Raw genomic sequence first — 23,305 nt, 5'->3', positions numbered from 1 at the left:
TTGTTATTGTGCTGATACACTGACAGAAGTTTAATGAGAAAAACCTGTGGCTTAATATAAAAGCAAACAGCGGCTGCACTTCTCCCACCAAATCAGTTCCCTCAGGGGCCTGTGCTTTTGGCTGCGTGTGGGGGCCGGTTCCGACTCGTAAAAACATCTTCTAACAAGGCATCTTCATTCAGCTTCAGAACAGCCAGCATTGTCCTATTAGCACTCTGAAACCTGGCAGTGTGTGAGAAGAACTGCTCCAGGCCAGAGTATGCCACACACAAACGCACACATAGGAAAAGGAAAGGGACGTCACTGAATGTGAGGAGTCTCAGTGTGAAGAAGAATGTGAGCAGCAATTGGTGGGCCAGAACTCCGAGCCATCAACAAGTCACTGTGCACAGCCTAGTGGATTCACTGTATGGCAGGAGCTGTGTTCGGATTCATTCACTTGATTGACTGTCTTTCATAAGGTGTAAGTCTCTTTATAATGTTATCTTGGACCAAAAACCAACCATAATGTACACCACCCTTTTCCACCTACTCATTGAATTTAAACAGTTGTACTACTGGTTTTGCGTATTATACTATTTGTATTCAGTAAGGATGCATTAAATTGATCAAAAGTGACAGTAAAAGCCTTCACATTGTTACAAAAAAAAAAACAGTTTAAAATAAATGCTGTTCTGTAGAGCTTTCGACTCTTCAAAGAATCCCAAAAAACAACAACATAGTTTTCACAAAAATATTAAGCAGCACAACTGTTTTCAACACTGATAATAATAAAAAAAATAGTTATTGAGCTGCAAATCAGTATATTAGAATGATTTCTGAAGGATCATCTGACATTGAAGACTGGAGTAACGATGCTGAAAATTCATAAAATAGAAAACTTCTTTTAATTTGTAATAATATTTTACAATATTACTGTTTTTAATGTATTTTTGATCGAATGAATGCAGCCTCGACGGTCAAAAGATCATAAGATTTTTTCAATGTTAACACTTTGAAACATTTTGATAGTCCACTTTAGACATTCTAATAACTATAAGTGACTTTGTAACTACATGTCAACTAACATTCATTTAGTGTTAGTAGACTGCTTTAATATCTGCTAACACTTCATTTTCATGGTCCATCAACAGGCATTCTACTAACTATAAGTAACTTTGCAAGCGTATGTCAACTTATACTACTAACCCTAACCTAACAGTCTACTAATATTTAATGAGTGTTGGTTGATGCGTAGATGCAAATTAATGAGAGTTAGTTGACATGTATGTAGCTGCAAGGTTACTTAAATTTAGTAGAATGTTTAAAGTGGACTATCAAAATAAAATGTGACCTGTTTAAAACCCTTATATATATATATATATATACAAACTTTTGAACGGTAGTGTATTTTGACAGCGTTTTCGCTTTTGAAATGAGCAGGCAGCTACCAAGCTGCTGAATACTAACTGTAAAGTGGGCAATCATGTTACAATGTCATAACATTTTGATTTCTAAAGGACCCGTTTTTGCATCTTAATGTGAATACATATTCTGGGTGGATTGATGAAGAAGTCTTGTGAATGTTAAAGTATGTCTACTGTAGTATATTGTTCCAATTAACTCAAAATACAACTCAAATTAAGTCAAAAAGGCATAAAAGTCCTCTTTAAACAGTGTGCATGTGTGTAGCTCTACCTGTGCAGCGAAACTTCTTGCCCTTAACCTGGCTGATGCGTTTGTTGGCGAGGCGGCGCGGGTGGCTGCATCGAGCTCCGCTGGTCTCAATTGGATTGTCAAACAGGTAGTCGGCCAGCCACTTCAGATGACAGTCACACATGAAGGGATTCTGAGCGAGATGTCTGTGGAGGGCAGACATAATGATAAATCAAAACGCTTAATTAGAGTCAAGGGAGTTTGTATAATTGAACAGTAATATCCTGTGATAACAATACGATTCATAAACATGAACTATTTTTTTTCAGTGTACTGTAAGTTCACATTTATCTCACTGCTGTTAATGTTGTTGTTTTGCCGTCTACTTGCAGCTAATTAATTGTGGGGTGAAGGCAGTCCTGCTCAACAGTTGCTTAGAGACTGGAGTCTCCTGGACTGAGTGTGGGTGTGAAGGATGGAGTGTTTATGTGTGTGTGTAACTCACAGTGTTTTGATGGAGCGCAGAGGGGTGAACAGGCCTTTGCTGATGGTCTGAAGCTTGTTGTCGTAGAGGGACAGCAGGTTGAGGTTCTGCAGGTCTTTGAAAGTGTTCACTCGAAGACAGTTGATCTTGTTGGCATTCAGCAGTCTGGAAGAGTAAACAGAAGTTTCATTAGGCATTTTTTTCTCATCACTATAAACACACGATAACAAACAAACAAAAAACTAAAATCTGCTTTAAGCTTTTCATATTTATGTTTAATTTACACGTGTAATAGGCACTTTCTAACCATTTGAATTATGGCACTGAGCACATAACGCCTAAGTGGCAAAACCCCCCAAAATACTGTTAAAATTAATATTGACAATGTCAAAATGATGTATTCCTAAAATAAAATACAAAAAACATAAATAAAAAAAAAAAATGAACAAAAAGCTAAAAAGGCAAAGCAAAGACAAAACAAAACAAAACAAAAACACAAGCAAAGCAAAGCAAACAAAACAAAACAGAAACAAGTAAAGTAACACAAAACAAGCAAACCAAAGCAAAGTGAACCAAAACAAAACAAGCAAAGCAAAGCGAGCCAAAACAAAATACAAAACAAAACAAAAACAAAGTAAAGCAAAGCAAACAAAACAAAAACAAAACAAAACAATGTAAATACTTTTATTGCTGTAAATGTGTCATTGTGTCATGTATGCTGTTCTTGATGAATAATGATTATTTATTGCATTACAGAAGTCTGTATGCTCTTATTAGTGTGCTCTGTTGAGCACATGTGGCATCAGTCACCATATAGAAGCCTCTTTCAGTGCAGTCCCTGAGTCGCTGCAACGGTTTCAAGCGCATGTTTCCTACGGGTACTTTGCGAAAGACTTAAGAGACAATAAGGACTTTTTATTTTCAATTTGCTTGACGGAGCGGAAAGTGCTGCTCTCTCTGAATGATTTTATGTTTTGCTTTAAAGCCTCTAGTGGAGAGTGTGATGGTTGCAGTAAATTCAGTAATCTGCGCTGTATCAGTAAACACGAGCAGTGTGTAGATGTCACCGGAGATAAAATTCACAGTGTGGGATCCACAAAGTGCTCAAAGCTGTGTGACTTGATGTAAGCATCAGAAACATATTCAGATCTATAGATGTAATTTACTCGGTTCACAGATCACTAATTTGAACAAAACCGGAGTGAATGTGTTGTCGATGAACTGCTGGAGTATTCAGCTGCTGAGTTGCACCCATCACTCCTGTCATGTCTCGCACTTCTCTCCCGTTCAGGCCGCCTGACAATTGACTAAAGCAGTCATGTGCTTAATTACTGAAAGCCATTGTAATGAGGTTTTGTCTTGGAGCAAACACATGCATCGTTAGTCTACTCACAGGGTGAACTAATTAGGTTTGAGTATCTCAAAAAAGAAGAAAAAATAAAAATAAAAACAAAAGAAAAAAGAGTGAATAAAACCATAAACAACAGAAAGAAACACAGAAACGCCAACATAGCTTTGCGAAATTGCTGGAATGCCCTGAGGTGTACCTTTGAAAGGGTCTTATTAAGAAAATCCATTAAGGATGAAGAACTCTAATTGCTGAAAACACAGATAATTTGTATCATTATGGCAGTTGACAGTGAAAACATGAGCCGGGCCGCTCCAGTAAATCTATGGCGTTTTAGAAGCATAATAACAGGTGATGTGAGCGTATTTTTGTGCCCGCGGCAGCAGTGTGTACGTTAAGAAAAGCGGAAGCCATCAGAATTTCCCCAAAACATTAGAATAAGCTGAAACAGGCCCATTAGAGCCGACAGATTCACCTCGAGCGCAGGCCACTAAACGCATCTTCTGCAATCTCGGATATCTGATTCTTGCTCAGGTCTCTGTAATGACATAAATAGAGATAATACGGCCAACTGTTAGACCAACAAAAGGATGGTTTGCACATTTGTCTGACAGGACGTCGATACTCCATAAATACCCAACAAACTCGATACTGAGGAGAAAAGAACATAAGAAACTGCCTGGTGATCATCATTAAACCATTTACTTCTTCTCACATTAAGCTATCACATGACTTGAACTGGCGTGGACCAGTTTTTAGCAATTAAACCTTGCAATGCCATGAGGGTGAATAAATAATGACTTGATTCTTTAAAATCTTCTGTCATGTAAGCTAGATTTTCTCAATTTTGGGTTGTTGGGGTGGAAATAAACTCTACAATGATTCGGTGAGAAGTGGTTGTGAAAAACCGTACACAAATTCATTTTTCCCCCTCAGGTGTGTTTCTCTCAGGAAGCCCATATTTGTTTGAGTATATCCTTCAAAATACTGAGCTCTTCACGTCAAGGCATCACTGCCAAAGCAGAGGTGAGAAGATCTTATTAAATATATGAATTTGTGTCTAAAATATAGATTTTCTTGTGCAGGGTGACATGCCTCTAGAAACTGCGGTGCGTGTTATGAACTCGTCTACTTTTTTTTTTCAAAGTGGTTGACAGGAGATCACTTGCAGCAGGTATAGAGTTCATGCATAGGCTGAAAAAGTATAAAAAGAAAGTGTGTATACTTCTAGATGTGTCAAAATAGAGGAATGTTTAGCTGATTTTAAAGTGCTTTTTGGATATACGTAAACTATCATTCAAAAGTTTGAGGTCAGTATGATTTTTAAAAGAAATCTCTTATGCTCACCAAGGCTGCATAATAACAGTAAAATGGTTAAATATTATTAAAATTTAAAATACCTGTTATCTATTTTAATATATTTAAAATGTAATTTATTTCTGTGATGCAAAGCTGGATTTTCAGCATCATTACTCCAGTCTGCAGTGTCATACATATGCTGAAAAAGTATAAAAAGAAAGTGTGTATATTTCTAGATGTGTCAAAATAGAGGAATGTTTAGCTGATTTTAAAGTGCTTTTTGGATATACGTAAACTATCATTCAAAAGTTTGAGGTCAGTATGATTTTTAAAAGAAATCTCTTATGCTCACCAAGGCTGCATAATAACAGTAAAATGGTTAAATATTATTACAATTTAAAATACCTGTTATCTATTTTAATATATTTAAAATGTAATTTATTGCTGTGATGCAAAGCTGGATTTTCAGCATCATTACTCCAGTCTGCAGTGTCACATGATCCTTCAGAAATCATTCTAATATGCTGGTTTGCTGCTTAAGAAACATTTCTTATTACTAATGTTGAAAACAGTTGTGCTGCTTATTTTTTTCCGGGATTTTTTGATGAAAAGAAAAAAGTCTGACCCCAACCTCTTGATTGGTATAGTGTAAATGGAAAAACCATCAGTTTGTGTTGTTGTGTGTGGAAGTTCTTACATTCTCTTCAGTTTCTTGTACGTGGAAAACGCTCCTGCTGGGATGCTCTTGATCATGTTCTGCTCCAGACGACTATATGGGAACAGATGGATATGTTTTGTTACACAACACTGACTTTTCCATTACGCTAGTAATTGCATATAATAAAATTATGAAACAAATATGGCATGGTAGAGAAAAGAAAACGATGTAATATTCCTGTAGGTGTTTCGCAAATGTACATGCACCATATCACATTTATTCCACTCACAACACAGATCTGCTGGTGATTTCATTCCTCAGAGTTTGAAAGCATGTGGAGGCGTGTTTTACGGGCCCACGCTTAAAAAATAAATGTTTCATTTAAAACCGAAAGGCCTGATTTTAAGTTCCACAAATAACTTTGTTCTTTAGCTCTTTATGTAACCATCTATAAAACATTATGCTGATCTGAATAACCTAATCCCTTTTTACAATTTTTATTTAGAATGACTTCATTTATTTACTATTTTTTACTTATTGCAAATAGAACAATAGAGCAAGAGTGAATTAAATGTTCTTGATGAAACGAGGGTGCTCTGTCGAACCTAAAGTGCTCAAAAGAGTCTTTCGCTGAAGAACCTTTTGTTTTTGAGAGTCTGGCTGGTACTTAATGCTCCTTCTGGAGGTCTACAGAGAAAGCCATCTAATGCTTTACGGCAGCCTGTACATTGGGTGTTCAATTTGTGTTTTGGCTCACTGGGATAAGAGGGCACGGAAAACAAGTCCCTGAGAAATAAGCACAGCTCTCTGCATGCTCCAGGTTATACATCATTTCATTAGCCCAATTTGTTTTTGGCCATGGGCTCGGATGGGCTAATGTGTCCTAGCCTGCATATCCATTTATTATGCAAAGGTCATACACTATTGACATAACAACAACGGTGAGGAACAGCACATATCAGGGCAATTACCTACCTGTCCTTTAGTGCAAATAAAAAGGATCTCTGAATCAATATGGATACCAAATACCCTGACCAAGACGATATGGACGTTCTCCAAAGCACGAGAACATTCAATCAGCTTGAGGCAAGACAGCCAAAACCCATCGAAAAACTCGAGTGTTTTCTTTGTAACAGTATGCATGTGTGTGAGCACAACGCTGTGCTGCTATGTGATCATTAAACACGACGTCTCAGCCTATGCGCACAGTGGAAATGTTGGCATTGCAAATTTCCCATGCGCAACCAAAATGTCCTTGTTTATTGGAGGATACCGCAAAACCCCTTTTGGACGTTCTCTTGCATTTGAAGGACACCGAATACAGAAGTGGCTGGAACAACAACAAGGTCAGATGTTTTCAGCGGTGGCACTGTATGAATTACATTCATTTGATTGCTTTTTAATAAGAATACTAAAGTTAATATGCTAACATTAGCATTACGCAAGCTAACATGCCCGGCACAATGAAGCAAAGGTCATATAAAAAAGTTAATAGGCAGAAAAATTGACAACAGCATTAATCTAAAGGTTGCTTTAAAAACTGTGGCTTTCTCATAAAAATATAACCGAATCGCACAAAAAAGCCACAGTCATTAAAGACATCCAAAGACAAATACAGAGTTCTGGCATGAAACTCTAGATGGCGCAGTCCGATAGGTCTACCTCAATCTGACCTAATGACATCATTATCACATGGCACAGCTGATTGGTTCTCTCCTGTATCGGTATGAGCTCGCTGCTCAACATTCAAATATATGACTAGTGCTTGCCGTAGCAGTTGCAGCTTGCTTCAGAAACCCTCCACCTTCCCCAGCTCCACCTGTATAGATCTGCGACGAGGTGATTCATGTATGGGGGTTATTTCATGTATGTTATATTTGCAGCAGCAATATTTCTTACATGCTCACAGCAGCATGTTGTGGATGTATTGGCAGTAGCAAGTCTCGGTACTTGCTCTGCCGCAGCAGCGTAGCAGATCTATTCCGCCAAGACCAAATACATTAACATTGCCATGTACATTACCATGCCAATCCCTCCGAGAGTTGTCATGACAGAACTAGGGTTTTAGAGAACATCCTCCAAAATGAGTTTGAAATGGACATTCAAAAAAAGTGACGTTTTCTTAACATAACTATTAACTAGTGTTGTCAATCGATTAAAACATTAACTAATTAATTGCAGTTATTAATATATAAATAAATAAATAGTTTAATGGCATATTATTCTATTATTAATGATGGCCAGTATCATTGATACCAGTACTGCAACTGATACCTGTATATACCTGTACCTGTAAATGCATTTTCCCCTCAGTTTTAGCCATTCATTATAGCCATTTAACATTACAGTATAATTGAAAGACATTATTTTTAACATTTAATAGGCTTTGAAAAGTAACTAAATTGTATATGCATAAACTATAAACTGAATATAGATTAATCAGGCTACAAATGTTAATCAGCGAAGAGCAGTGAGTGGTTTCTCTTTTTCTTCTGTTCTTTGATTTACATCAGTGACGGACTGCAGCAGGTTTCACTTTAAAAGCGAAAAAGAACTCAATGCGCTACTGGCACGCTGTCTGAAGCCGCTTTCTGTGCGCTTTCACGTGTCTGATGCCTATGTTCACGGAGAGCTGCTTCACAGACAGTGCGCTGGTACCAAATTAATAACATCTCTTTTGCGTTTTATCGTGCTTGGTAGCGTGTTAATATAGTCTACTGTAACGCTAGCCAAAGGATGCCAGGGAAAAAAACAGGTGCTCTGTTAATTGTGTCAAAGACTTTTTAACGCATTAAACTGAAAAAAAAAAGAATTGCACAATTAACACATTAATTTACTGTATTTCTTTGCTCTTTATTTTGTTTCTGACCGTTTACTTGAATGGTATTGGAACAGCTGTTGTATGCTATGATGAAATGTCACAGACATCGGTATCAATTACTAAAATTTTGGTATTTGGTAATCTACTTGTACCAAAATTAGTACTTATATGAACTATATACTTAATAATTAAAAGGTCTATCTTTTCACATCATATTTCAGATAACTTCAGCAGCCTTGAATCTGCTGACAAATCACTCAGGGTTCCTGGACATTAGATTGGGCTCAGTATAACCCACCTCATTTTGATCCTTGACTGGTTGTCTAATTACCTAAACCGTGCAGACGGGATGTTGGACCTCCAGCAGCACTGAGCAAGATCTATCTGCAACTGCGGCACGACGTTAACGCACTCGTTAATAAGGCTGCTACACCGCACCACTAATGGCCTTTGTTACATGACAGGCAGAAGAAGCCAGATCACCGTACAGGCGATATCAGCGGTAAGTACTTATCACACAGGCAGATTTTACACAAATAGAGGAGGCGAATGATTTTGAGAAGTGGAATCCATACATTTCTACAATTCCCTCAGGCAGATTGGCAGGAATCTCCGTCAGGCCTTTTTTACGGCAGTCTACAATGTTGTTGTTGCAGGTGCAGGCGGCAGGGCAGATGGACGCCTGGGGAGCGCATGACCTTGGCTCCATCTGAGCAGGACCTGGGGAGGAGGAAAAGATGGAAAAATAACAGATCAGGAGGAAAATTGACTAAAGACAACATGGTTTAATGACACAAGAAAGCAAATGGAGAACACAGGGAACATTAACAGCATTTTGAGTCAAATATGAATAGAACAGCATTCCTTCTAATAGTAGTTATAACTGTCATGTTGCTTCTGTACAGAAGTGTGAAAATTAATATTAGTCCCAATAACAGAACAAATGAAGACGGGTGAAAATTGCTTTTAATACAGTACATAATCAGCAAGAACAGACTCCCTGTTGTTTTATTGTCTTGCTTTGCAGCTTAATTAAGAAACGCTTTTTTCTTGCAGCGTGTTTTGTGTTTGTGTTGGAGTATATTCATCAGTTGATTAATCAGAGGGGGAGGAAAAGGGGGCTTAATTAACAAGAGCTGAACGTGAACTTTTTCACCAATGAAACCCAAAGGTCCATTAAGAAATAGAATGTAAGGAGTTGCTTTAAAAAACAACACAATGAAAAGGCCCTAAGTGTTTACGGTGAGCGTGATTTCACCAAGTACAACATGTTCCTGGATCAACATCCTTGTTGATCCTGGAACATCATTCCAATCAACCAATCAGAATTAAGAGATAACTTTTCAGGAAATGTCAGTTTTAGGCTTACGATCAGGGTTAGGTGCTTCTACACCCTTGTTAATCAGCTATCATTTCCCTCTGATTTTAGGAATAAATTATGGGTAAGGTTAGGTTTAGGGGTGGGGATTGGGTTAAGTCTGTATTTTTGGACAGTAATGTTGATCCAGGATCAACAAAAGATGTTGATCCAGGAACATGTCTTACTTGGCAAAATCACGGCGACCAAGTGTTTACTTGTAATAGCCAACATTTGCAAATTAATTAATTACAAGTTTGAGAAAAAGACTTGTAGGACAAGGAAGGAAAGAAAGAAAGAAAGAAATATGTAAGATCCAGGATCAACAAAAGATGTTGATCCAGGAACATGTCTTACTTGGCAAAATCACGGCGACCAAGTGTTTACTTGTAATAGCCAACATTTGCAAATTAATTAATTACAAGTTTGAGAAAAAGACTGGTAGGACAAGGAAGGAAAGAAAGAAAGAAAGAAATATGTAATTTTTTAAATAAAGAAAATTATGTAGACCCTATGTACAGACCTTTAAGATTTTTCCATTGTGAAATTATTCTCATGACAAATGTATTAAAACACTCCTCCTATCATTTTCAATGCCATAATGTGGAAGAAAAAGAAGAATGTCAGAAGAGTATGTGTCATAGTGGAATTTGTTGGAGTGAGTGAGTGAGTGAATGAACGAAAGAAAAAAATAATTTAATGAATAAAGATATAAATAAGTAAATATTAAATAATAAATAGTAATCGTATAAATAAATAAATACATGTCTGTTTAGTTATTAACATCAGTATAAATAATGTCAAATGCATAACTAAATAAATGCATAAACAAACAAACAAATAAACAAGGTACTAAAAGCAAGCTTAATTTTCTTGCAAAATATGCTAAATGTAGTTTATAATAATACATTTTTTTTTCTTTTTTTCGTTGACAGGAGAAGGACATTCTGACAGAGAAAGTGAACACTGTGCCATACCTGTGCAAACAAATTCTCTCTTTTGAACATCAGGAACATTGAGACCTCTCATATGGGCGGGGGCCATGCACTGTGTGAAAGGGGCCAGCCCTCTCCTCTGCCGCAGCCAATCGGAGAGCCAGGACAGGTGGCAGTCGCAGTGCAGGTTGTTGGAGTGCAGGCGACTGGAGAGAGAGAGAGAGAGAGAGAGAGAGAGAGAATAATGAGGGACAGATAGTGAGACACTATCGGATAAAGGTCAGAGGAGGTTTATATGTATAGCATGAATGCTGGAGTGGATGATCCCTGAGAAATGTTGGGAAACAGAGCTCTCTGAAGACAGAATCAGAAGAGCAATGTTTACCACACACTCAATGTCATATTCCATCTGTCATATGGCATTTAAATGCAAAGGAGGAAGGAAATCACCGCCGAGAACAAGTAAATATTCATAGGGAGAATCTCTATACAGCTTCGGTAATGCATTTAATAGAATTTGAAATAACATGACTCGGAATAACACATCTGAATTAGTGACAACACGAGTGTGACTGGGTCATTCTATTATACGGATGATAGTAACATCTCCGAGGAGACCACAGTAAACCGCTCCCAAATCCCCAGAGCATGCACCCTCATTTCAACAAGGTCTTCAACAAATGGCACAGTTCCCAATAACACCTTAATATAAATCTCTCAAGGGCCATTACACGAAGGGTACGAGAGACACTGTTCAAAGAAAAAGTGGTGTCAGCGAATCAAAAGGCGCAGCTATACCGGTCAACACTGTCTGTAAATGAAATAGGCAGAATCCAGTTAGGAGGACAAAAACCCGCCATTGACGATTTCAGCAGGGGGCGATGGTTTTAATAGAGCTTTTCCCATTACAAATCCAGTATCTGGCCCCGTCTTTGCGGATTAATTACAGATGAGTGGGATTACAGAGATGGATGACATGAGGAGAAGAAGCCTCGGCTGCCTCAGGTGCATAGGATGAGCCGAGGACGGGCACGATGGGGAAGCTCCACGTGCAAGCACACCCTATCGACCGTCATGCACTGAAAGTGATTAGCGGTAGGAGTGCTTTTCATTTGTCTGAGTTATTGAATGGCAAGCATCATGGGGTGATATCATTTGATCTAATTGAATGCACAAAGATAGTATGTCTGTAGAAGGTCGGGGAAAGGTGAGGCAAACTGGACTATTTCATCAGAAACCTGCAGCCAAACCACCATCCTACTAAACGGATTACCAGCATCTCTAAAAATTTGATTTAATAAGTTGTTTTTACGAGCAACAAATTCAATACAGATATATCAGGGATATTAGAGACAGAAAATTCAATCCAAAGGAACTGGGTAGCAACCAAAGCCTCGCTGTTGATAATTCAATACTGCCCAGGGAGCAACGCGCCCGGCCATCCGAGCATCAGCAAATTCAATCCCGCATGAGGGGTCTGGCCTGTCTGATGGGCTGACTGATGGGAGGGAGGCCAGACCGCTCGGCTGTGGAGCTCCAGCTATGAATGACTCTGAGCGCAGGCTCCAGGAAGAACGCCGTGACGGAAAGAGGAGGAGAGATAGATGGAAAAAGAAATGACGATAACCCTAAAGCCTTGTGTTTCAGACGGAGATTCAAACTCCCAGAAGCCCCGAAATCAAACTAGCATTTACTCCTGACATATTTCTTTATTTATCCCTCTATTAGAGCCAAAGCTCTGAGAAGAACGACCACACTCGAATAATAATAAAAGCATCTCTGAGTCTTGTTAATATCGCAGGTCAGCCACAGATTGGAACGAGGTTTGGGGACTGTGTAATTATTTATATAAATTGTGGTTTGGGTCTGACAGTGCAAACGTAGAGGAGCGACACAGGCATCTGTGTTAAGAAAACCATCTCAATATCTTCAGCTAAGACAACGTCTGCTTGCAAACAGACCACAGCTCTGAAAACTGGCACGGCGTCACCACAGAGCCTCTAGTCAGGCAGCAAATCCTTTCAAAAAGAGTCAAGATTTAGAATGAACGTCACTAAATGTAGATAAATGAATATCTGATTGCATAGCATTACCATGAAGTGGACAAGAAGCTCCTCAGTACTTACAGTGTCCGCAGTTTGGGCATGTGGTTGAAGCTTGACAGCGGGATGAGGGTGATGTTGTTGTTGTTGAGAGTGCTAGAAGGAAAAGAAGAAAGAACAAATATTAGAAAAAGGCATTTACTTAGTAAACAGACAGCCAGTGAATCCAGATAACATTTGACAATACAGACCAGACCAGTGTTTTGCTGAATTCGCTGAACAATATACACATGCAAACCTGTTTCCTTAGAGTAAAAAATAAAAAGGTAATTGTTAGATAACTTTTTTAAATAAGAAATAGTCACTGGGAGTAGTGCGTGCTATGGTCTGCAAAATAATGATATCATCGATGATGTGCACACTTGTAATTATGGATGGCAGAGCTCTCTGCTTCCTGTCATACCAGCCACAGCTCTGATTAGCGCTACTTAGCTGACCTAATCTTGTAATCAATCCATCCCACCCCATAACCCCCTAACCTATCGCACACATGCAGAACACACAGCCTCCTGTACCTCCACCTCTTGGAAAAGGGTCTGGAATTTCTCAATTTAGGATTTTAATAGTTCCTGCTTGGTGAGGGAAAACTGCTGATCTCTCTGACTTCGCCAATTTAGTTTACAGCTTGGGTTTGGGGTCTGAGTATTCCTTCTAATGAATCCTGCAACGGTACTTCTTGAGTACAGTGCATACATGATTTACATTTATGGATTTGGAAGATAATGAATTAGACTGCATTCAAGTTATACACTTTTTTTGGGAACTGAACCCATGACCTTGTGTCATGCTCTACTCTTTAAAGGGAAAGTTCACCCAAAAATGAAAATTCTGTCATTAATTACTCTGGACTTGGGAACATTTCAGTTGCGTTGCTGTCTATGTAGGGTCAGACAGCTCTCAGATTCCATCAAAAATATCTTAATTTGTGTTCCGAAGATGAACGAAGGTCTTACGGGTTTGAAACGACATGAGGGTGAGTAATTAATGACAGAATTTTAATTTTTGGGTGAACTAACCCTTTAAGTTACAGGAAGACAAACAGTCCCATAGATTTTGGTATTAATCCCAGAACCCACTGACTGATCAGACCAGCTGCTGGTCTTGCTTTTTATTCAAGGCCAGTTAATTTAGTCTCAACACAAACAAGCTATTTACACTATTGGAGTGATCAGATTTACAATTCTGACCAATGGAAATTTCCCAGCCCGAGTCCAATTCTTGGTACTATAAAATTGCACAAATCAGAGGAAAACTAATCCCTCTAAAATATAACATTCTTGCGGGACTTTAAATGATTTCTGAATATTGATTTTGGCTCGGATCTGTGGTGGAACACTTTATTATGAGTGAGGGAAAGAAGAAAACTTACTAAATGGAATGGAAAATTATTGCTATTCTACACATAGACACAGAAAATTCCACACAAATCACACACAGGGTGAAGGAATCACCCTTGCGAGGAATTGACCAAATCCGCACCAGAAAGCGATCCTCTTGTCAAGGCCGCTGTGGCTCAGAGGTTTCATTGCTGTTCTCTGCCGCTCTATAGAGATGTAAATAGAAGAAGCTCTGGGCAAGCCGGAGGGAGGAACGCCCTGGTAAAAGCCTGTAATACCAAACCATCACCAAGGGAAAATGCAATTTGCTCAGGAAGGACTATCTCCCATCTATGAAACCTTGGGAGCATCCTCCAAAGTTAGGTGATGTAAGAGAAGAAAAGAACAGAACAGAACTGAAGAAGGACTGCTAAAGAGAGAACAGGATCCACAGAGAGCGGCGAACAGCTTGTGCTTGCTGTGGTAGTGCTCTCTCACTCATTCATATTTCAGCCATCCGGTTTCCAGGTTTAGAAGCTCCGAGTAAAAATAAATCTCATATAGATTTCATTCATGCAGTAGTAATTTGAAAAAGCTGGAGCCGGACAGGCGTCACAGTTATTTTAAATCGGCTTAAACCTGACATGTTAATGCCGAGAGCCATGACCTTTGGTGTCAGACTGCACCTGTTAATATGGACTTCTCTGGTATGAGTTAAGCTTTGCCACAAGAAACATTGAGCAGCGGACCAAGGGTCTTAAAGAAGAGCCCACTGGAGAGACGCTGTCTTACGCAAGACTGTCAGTCTTCCCTTTATCCAGCCCTCCGCACTGCAGAGGGCCGCCCACTGCTGCAGCGTTGGATCTCAGCAAATAACAGTGCAGCATGAGCGGCTCTTGCTAAAGCCACTTGTGATAATTGAAGATCACCTTGAGTCTTTAAAATTCCTTTGTCTTCATCGCCGGCCATATTAAGTCATTCCGCCTGTGTCGCCTTGTAGTTGACCATAAATCAAAAATGTGTTAAGCAAAATCAACTGCTGCAGGGAAGGACCGCATCCACAGTGTCTCCAGAGAAAGTGCATCCAAGCCAAAACGAAATGAAATCAATGCCGGATCCTGACAAATACCGCGCTGTACAGCTTGACTATGTAACTTTATGATTTTATTTAAAGCTCTATTGATGCAGGCGTCAATAAAAGCGGGCAGCTGTTAATTGCTCACAACGCTTAGTCTTCAGACCGTCTCAGAGGGGCACGTTTTCTTTTTACTTCCCTTTTCTTTTCTCGGCTATGTCAAGAAAGCTTTCCCACAGTCGCAAAAAGCTTGACAGTGGGGTCTTGAGTGCTCTTAGGCTTTCTTCAGGCCCTCATTAGAGGGACTTGGAGAGGGTCTCTGGATACTTCACTCCTAAAAGACGGCTGGGTTTTCAGAGCCAGGACATTTCGAAATAAGAGTGAGGTTGTTTTGGTGGATGCAGGGGGCTGAATGGAAATAACTGAAGTGCTCCCTCGCCTGACTTAGGGCCATTCACTTGCACAACTGAGAAATCATGAGGCAAAGACGTGTTATTTGACATGACAGGCTTGAGGAATGTCAATACTCTTCCTTTGAGTGTATAACTGTCCTGGTAACTGACCCTTATTCTAAATCGCTTTGGTAAGAAGACTTGCGTTCATTTATATAAACGTAAAGGTTGAGGGTTTTCTGCTCAACTTTTTGTCTTCTCAATCCTTTGTCTCCTTCATATGGTGTAAAATCAAGTGCGTTTGCAGAGGGCCTACCTTAAGAAAGTAGGGAATATACACAACCTTGTCTACATACGACCATTCACTTACTATCTTGCAAACTTGAGTGAGCCAACATATCTGTGATGTTTCCATGGGAAACTATTATCGCTACTACAGCATAATGGTGAGTTTGCAATGCAAGCGTCCATCCGAGCAACCATTTACAGGGCATCCCTGCGTCGGGCCCTCGAGTCAAAACAAATGAGTAAAGTGGCTCCAGATGGAGAGCAATTTCATTATGAGACTCCACTTGTTGCAGTGTGATGGAATTCATGTGAGCAGGATGGAAATCTTTGCCATTGTTTTGCTTAGCATCGCAAGTTCAGCTACAGCACAAAGCCGCAATCAGACGTTATTCCGCTAATTCAAATAAACCCAGTGAGGATAAACACAGAAATAACACGATCTGCCATGCATAATCCCATCCATGTGGTTTGTGTTTAAGTGTGGGCTTATTAAAAAAAAGAAACACTAGTGCTTAGTATTTGTAACAAAAAAAAAAAAATGGGAAGCTTTATGGCTGCATAAACCTACCCGTTGCCTCCTCTGAAAAAAGAGAAAGAGCTCTCCATCCCTCCATGGTGCAGAGGACGGGAGGAGAAGCGAAAAGAACAGGCACTACAGTGAAAACAGACACGCTTCCACCACCATTGATGAGGCCATTATAGCGTAAATGAGGATAGATTGAATCTAAGCTGTTCCGTCGGCCTCCCTCCTCTCTTTGGCCATCCAGGAGCGAATGATTAATTGTGCACACGGGTCTGACTGCTGAAACGCACAATTTCCAGCCTGCCCCCTCCCCATCTCCCCGAGCTTTGGCATAGACCACACGAAGATAACGCAATGGGGCCATGTCTGGTGGCAAGGCAATTTCCTGTGCTTGAAAGTGCTGTTTGTGAGCTAATGACAGTTCTCTCCCCCTCCACTCCCCTAATCCATCCTCTCATTTAGCCATCAGCTTGCCCTTTCTCCCTCCGCCTGCCTGTTGTCTGTCACATAAAGACTCATCTATTGACTAAAGACAACCTTTCAATCAGGCCTTGCAGAAGTAAGGCTGATTTGTCCAGAGGGAGGCCAAACCGTGTTAGAAATTAAAGTTGCATGGAATATCTGATTCAAGGGAATCTGTGCTCTCGAGTTCCCAAAGAGGGAATTATTAAATCTGAAAAGAGCTAATGTTTTGTACGGGAGCACAGGGGTTAGAAATGATTAGGATAAGGGGCGGCAGGGGCCGAAAAGGAGCAAAGCTCAGGGTTATCGTTGCCAAGAGGAACATTCAAAAGGTCTTGCATTGAGAAAATGACATTATGAAGGTAGAAAACTGCCAAACCATAAGCCCCGAGAAGAAGAAAATTATAGTTCTCAAACCTTACATATGAAATACACGGTATTTCATTCGTAATGCATTTAGGTTTCGATCAAATGCCCCCCAATACAATCCCAGGACGTCTACGTAACCACAGAAATGTGATAGCTTCTTCCATTCAGCATTTTTCCAAGTTCTTGAGTCTGACAGCGTGGCATTTTGTAACCAGGATTAATAATCCACCTCCTCACGCTCCCTTACACAATCAGCGTCTAATCTGACAACACACTGCAAATACTCAGATTTACCCTGGTTGGAATTTCATGGCATGCTATTGCACTACAAGCGAGTCTCTTTAAATGAAAATGTGAAAACCTCATTAAGTGAGCACATCTGTGGATTCAAAAGGAGAAGAGGCCGTAGTACATAGTGGTGCATATTGACTGGTGAACCGCAAAGACGTCCCTTTGGGGCACGCCGCCCATGCTATCATGCTAAACTCACTTTAGTTCGACCAACGAGGTCTGTGCCAAGCTGTCGAGAAAAATGTGCCGTGCACACATTGACAAATGACAGCATTTGGCAGGAGGAGAGGACGGTGGTAATGTGAAAATTTGGGCCTTCTTATCAATGCATGGTGGGAGGGAAAGTCACCTTCAGGAGATGGCACGGAAATGTCTCGGCACTCTCCTGCTCATAAAAAAATGACACAGCGGGGCAAAAAATTTCACATGATTTGACATTTGATTCAGAGCCAGAATTTTCTGTACAAAAGTGGTTATAAAATATGCAGAGGCTCCAGCGCTTGCGAGAGTGCTGTGTATAGACAAAGCTGAGTGGGGTATATGGGGAATTTCCAAAATGCTCTTTCTCAAAATACTATAAATTCCCTTCTCACATTTAAACCACATTTTATAAAATAGCCCTGAAGGACGATTATAAAACTTGTGAGCGATTCCACAAAAGATCCAAGTGTTTAAACAGCAAGTGAACATACATTTCGCTTAGCATAATTTGAAACAGATTGTGTGAGACTTTCTCATTGTCTCTTCATTGTGTGCTTAGCACGATAAGAACATACATCAGAACAAAATGTGCTTACCATAACCCTGCTGAAAAATAAATCCGCTTGAATACTTGACCAGGTGGATGTTCTTCATGCTTTCTTTGGCTTCATGAATTTTTGAATGAATAACTGGCCAAACTCATGCTGAATATACCTATTTTGAAGTATAGTTTACATTTTTTTGTTCTCCTTACGATAAGAAAGGTTAAAAAGTTACAGTTTTTTTAACGCTTAGACCATGGCTTCCAAACATCAAATTTATTTGTTATTTTTAAACAGCGATTTTTCATTTCACCTTAATTACTTGGCTAAGGAATCATATTAACTACATTTTTTTTTAACCCGCTTAACCAAATTAAAAAAAAAATTCTGTATATTGACAATGGTGTATGTATGAAAATTGAGTTTCAGGCACATACCCATGAAAAATATTCAGTTATTCTTACACCACATGGAATCCCATTTATATTATATATGAAATTTTATTTGATATGTCTTTGTAAAATTAGAAATGAGAAGCGCTACCAACATTCACGGTTATTAAAAGCACCAACTTGAATTTCATGAATATAATAAAGATAAGGTGGACACCTTATAATGCACAGTTCCACACAGTCCATCTACATTTAAAGCAAGAATGGAAAGATAAAAGGGCCTGATTTGGTGTATATTTAAAAAAAACGATCAGAATGAAAAATGAGAGGAAGCGCAAGCAGTACCTAAGTATTAAATGAAAAATAATCAAGGGGTGCTCCTTGTTAGGCAGGTTTAGGTGCTCTGCAGATGGAAAACACATCGATGTGCTGCCTACCACACTTCCTTCAGCTCATTGGGATGCAAGTCACGTCCTGTGTGAGAAAATGTCCGAGATAGCTTTGAAGTCATTAGTTCAGTCATTAGCGCAGTTATGTTAAATATAAATTACAATTCATCAGCAGAAAGGGCCGATCATTAATTCTGTGTAGTTTGGCAGGCGTTAAATCACTAGCAGTCATTTAGTTGTGGAGGAGGGTTAGCCACGAACCGCTCTGTCTAATCTCTACTCTGATCACCATCTCTAAACCATCTCTAAAAATAAGTGTTTAATAGCTCCCCGCTTTGGAATTTTGTTAGTCGCTGTTTATGGTGATCACCAAAATTTTACAGTGATCACGAAAACCCAACAGTGCATGATGGGAAAGGATGCTCAAATCTCTCAATTATGTCGCAGTGCACCATCTATTTTAATAGGCCTTTAATGATCATTGAAATTAAAGGATTCAGTTGGCCTCTGGAGTTATGCTTAACACACCGCGCTCAAACAATGCATTTAATACGACCCCTAAATTACACCAAGTGCGCTCTGAATTGCAAAAACACACATTAACATCACATTTTTAGAATGTTTATCATTCGTTCTTTTATTTATAACTCCAGTTGTCAAATTATACTGATCTACTTCGAAAAAAAAACCACACACACGCTTGCCCTGAATTCACATAATCCAGCACTGTTTTAAACACAAGAACTAATGTGGTTGAATGTGTTAATGATGTCTACAATCAACAATCCCAGGACATTTCTAAAAGCATAAATGAACCCTTAAAACTCCACTACTCCTGCTTTTTACACCATTATGACATCACACTGAGTCATAATACTCTTTGGCGATACAAGAGATGGATCTCCATCTGCTGTGCTGCCATTCAGAAAGATCAGTCTTAAGACGAAAGTTAGTCCGGACTATAATATAACTCATGTTGGAAATCGTTCAGTGTCCTCACACTGAGACTCACAGCATTAACACCTGCGGCGAAATCGCTATACCTAAACCTTAATTTCGCCATCAGTTACCTAGAGGTGTCATATTCTCACAAACTGGCTCTGTAGCACAGCCTTAACGTTCAGCCGTATGTTGAATCTGTTACTGGAGAACATGGATTTAAGCTTGATTATTGCGCATGGGGTTATTTTGCCATGATACAGTGTCATTTGCAGACCTGTGTGTTGCAGCCTCTCCAGAGGGGTGGAGAGATGGCTCAATCAGCAGGAAAGTGATGTGTATTCATGTGCCACGGCTCTCCTTGGCTCGCAGGGGTCCCAAAGGTCTTTGGCAGAATCTAGGGAGGTTCTGTATTATTAATGAAAATTTATTCCCGACTTACTCACACTTTCCTGCTCCCGAGCTCCTGTTTTATAAGGTCATTTTATGCTCTGGTCATGAGGAGAGGACAGAGGACACGGAATATATTCCTATCTTTCCTTCTTTGATTCTACCTTCACCTCTAGCTAACACTGCCGGAGAACCTGCCTAACAATGATGTAATGCCGTGCTGCTGTGTCCTATGGAGCCCGGAATTAATAGAGGGGGTGGCTTGGCGGTTAGCCCCCCCCCTCCGTATATCCTGCTTCCAGCCTCTCATCCTCTCCGGGACAATCCAGGGGACACCCAAGGAAAAAAATGAACTCACTCACAAACACATCAAATCTCTTCTCTGCTATCAAAGCGTTTACTATGAACTCTGACTAAACCAAAAAAAAGGTCTTCCCAGCAGGCAGGAGAACAGAGAGCTGAGCATCTAACTGAGTCTAACACCTGCTTTAAAGTAGGAAGTGCAAATCTACAGACGTTCTAATCAGAAAACGCTAAGGTGCACCCGGCAAAGTCAGGACACCTTTTCAAGCGGCAACAATGCAGCACAGGATGACAAACGAGCAACTTTAGCTGTTGCACAGACGATCGCATGCTAAGCACCACTGTGTCGGACCAGACGGGGTGACACCGGACTATGCGCCACAGGTCCATAACGCAACACAGTTTGTCCTTCGAGAGCAATCAAGAAACACAGAGACAGAGTTAGAGGAAGGGACAGCAGAGGTGAAGAGAGAGGAGAGAACCCCGCAGAGGAGGCGGGAGGGGGACTCACAGTATCTCCAAATCGCGCAGGGCTCGGAAGGCTCCATCTTCGATGCAGCTGATGTGGTTGCTGTCCAGTTGCCTGCAGATGATTCTTCTTTTTTTTTTTTTAAGTCAGAAAGGGAGTAATTTCATTACATTAGAGCAGCCAATCCATTACAAGCTTTTACCGGCTCTGTCACAGAAACAATTTCATTAAAGGAAGGGGTTCGTAAATCAGGGTCACGATGCTGGACGAGCAGACGCGAGGGGCACTTCTTCCTTTTTGCTTCTTTTTCCTTTTCCTTTAATTTGCAGACTTTGCCATCCACGCCTCCTTCTCTCTGTTTACCCCTCCCTCTTTGAGATGGATTTGAAAGGGCTTGAATAAAGAACAAGGAATCTAAGCGCTTTCCTTAAGTCATTTGTTCGGCAAACAGAGCTGCGGTGACATCTGACCCGTGGCAGACACGGTGCCTTCGCGTCTTTAGAGGCGGATAATAAAGAAGAACGGAGCTTCTCTTGCGTGTCTTTCACGCCATCCCTTCTTTCCAAAAGACATGCATCTGTCTCCATAATTGCTGATGGGACAGACTATATGGCAGCCACCCACTGCAGATGCATTAACCATCACTCTGAAAATTAAATAACCTACATGAGCAAAAGTAAAATGTTTGTCTTTTACAATGGATATTTTTTCATCCAAAGTAAATTAAGACTTTAAAGAAATGCTTCCCTTGAGAATGAAACAATAAACCAGTGCTTTTATAAAATAACAACAATTATATACTGTAAACAGGGGTGTGAAGTAACGAATTACAAATACTCACGTTACAGTAATTAAGTAGTTTTTATCAGTAATTGTACTTTTTTGAGTAGTTTAAAAATGGTGTACTTTTACTTTTACTTGAGTAAATTTTAAGTGATGTATCGGTACTTTTACTGCGGAGTAAAATAGCGGTATTTTCCTCCGTTTGTGGTCGTTACATGTTTATTTTAATTTTAATTTTTATCCATCAACTCATTAAAGGTGGGGTATGCATTTTTTCAAAAACGGGCAGAGTACCAAAACAAACTTGTAGCCAGGGGTGTGAAGTAACGAATTACAAATACTTACGTTACAGTAATTAAGTAGTTTTTATCAGTAATTGTACTTTTTTGAGTACTTTTACCTCTTTTTGAGTATATTTTAAGTGATGTATCGGTACTTTTACTCCGCTATTTTCCTCCGTTTGTGGTCGTTACATGCTTATTTTAATTTTATTTTTATCCATGTGATTGGATAGAGAGATAGTAATAGGTCTCGTGACTTTCGTCAAATCAAATTGTGCATAGAAAACTTTAACCGCCAACTGTTTATCATGGCTGCTGGAAGTGCATTATTCAAGCATCAATTCCATCGCATCTTCCTCTATGTTAAGGTAAATTTAGGATATTTTGGATTTCTGCTTACTAAACGATTTGTATATATGCTTGCCTATCTACACGGCCTGAAATTTGGTGTGAGATTGCGGGTATTGCATACAGTGTTAACTCCAGCAAGTGCCACGTTCGGTAAATTCCCACTCACTTATGAGACGCGCGAACTGCGCTGCCTCGTCTTTCTCTCGCGTGCGTTCTGCAGCAGTCACTTGGAAAAGTCGTTGTTGCTTGTTGAGCTTGTTGACTTTTGATGAGTTTGAGCGAGTGATGCGCGCTGTGAAAAAGTGTGTTGGAAACACAAATTGAGGACCAATCTGCACCTCATTGATGACCCGTGGCGTTAATATACTGCATCTGTGCCAGCGCGTGATGTAATAAAACTGCAGCTAGTTAATAAACGTGTTTTTTTTAATCCATTTTATACAATCCACCTTCATTTAGCAAGTGCACTCGCGCATAAACAATTTTCAAGTTCAACACTTTTTGTTCCGTTCAGTTGTGGATGCTGCTGATTCACAGAGACCGCCGCGGCTCAGCAAAGAGACATGCGTGTGTGTGTGTGTGTTTTCCTTTGAAAAAGATTCCCCAGAAATACCTCGCTATTTAATGCATTTTTCCTTACAAATTGTATTATCAGCATAACAATTCGAGTAAATGTGTAAAAGGTATGGCATGATGCCATCCTTCTAGAACAATGTGCATTTATGTTAAAATTGTAACAAAAATTATCAAGTTTAGTTATTCTTATTTCTTTATTGCAAAACGCTAAAACTGGCACCGTTTTGGAGAGAAATGGGCTCTCATTTTAACCCATATCATGGTGTGTGATGCTGAACTATGAGTTTCTAATGGTGTTTGTATTTGCACTGTTCTAAACATTAAAGGGGTCATA

The 23,305-nt window shown here is 39.7% G+C and overlaps 1 protein-coding gene across 1 annotated transcript in view; it reads right to left on the bottom strand.

Moving 5' to 3' along the window:
- Nucleotides 1-23,305, bottom strand: part of LOC107741095 (slit homolog 3 protein-like) — a 196,687-nt gene that overhangs the window by 55,328 nt on the left and 118,054 nt on the right. Inside the window, exons 6-13 of the mRNA XM_016553687.1 lie at nt 21,023-21,094; nt 12,664-12,735; nt 10,580-10,743; nt 8,821-8,965; nt 5,464-5,535; nt 3,943-4,005; nt 2,141-2,284; nt 1,678-1,841 (exon numbers count right to left, since the gene is read on the bottom strand). Of these exons, the coding sequence (XP_016409173.1) occupies nt 1,678-1,841; nt 2,141-2,284; nt 3,943-4,005; nt 5,464-5,535; nt 8,821-8,965; nt 10,580-10,743; nt 12,664-12,735; nt 21,023-21,094 (896 nt within the window). The remainder of the gene's footprint in view (nt 1-1,677; nt 1,842-2,140; nt 2,285-3,942; nt 4,006-5,463; nt 5,536-8,820; nt 8,966-10,579; nt 10,744-12,663; nt 12,736-21,022; nt 21,095-23,305) is intronic.

The sequence above is a fragment of the Sinocyclocheilus rhinocerous genome, unplaced genomic scaffold (genome assembly GCF_001515625.1).
Source record: "Sinocyclocheilus rhinocerous isolate Xijiao unplaced genomic scaffold, SAMN03320098_v1.1 scaffold44, whole genome shotgun sequence".
NCBI classification, from domain to species: domain Eukaryota; kingdom Metazoa; phylum Chordata; class Actinopteri; order Cypriniformes; family Cyprinidae; genus Sinocyclocheilus; species Sinocyclocheilus rhinocerous.
This window is presented reverse-complemented; position numbering and strand designations above follow the sequence as displayed.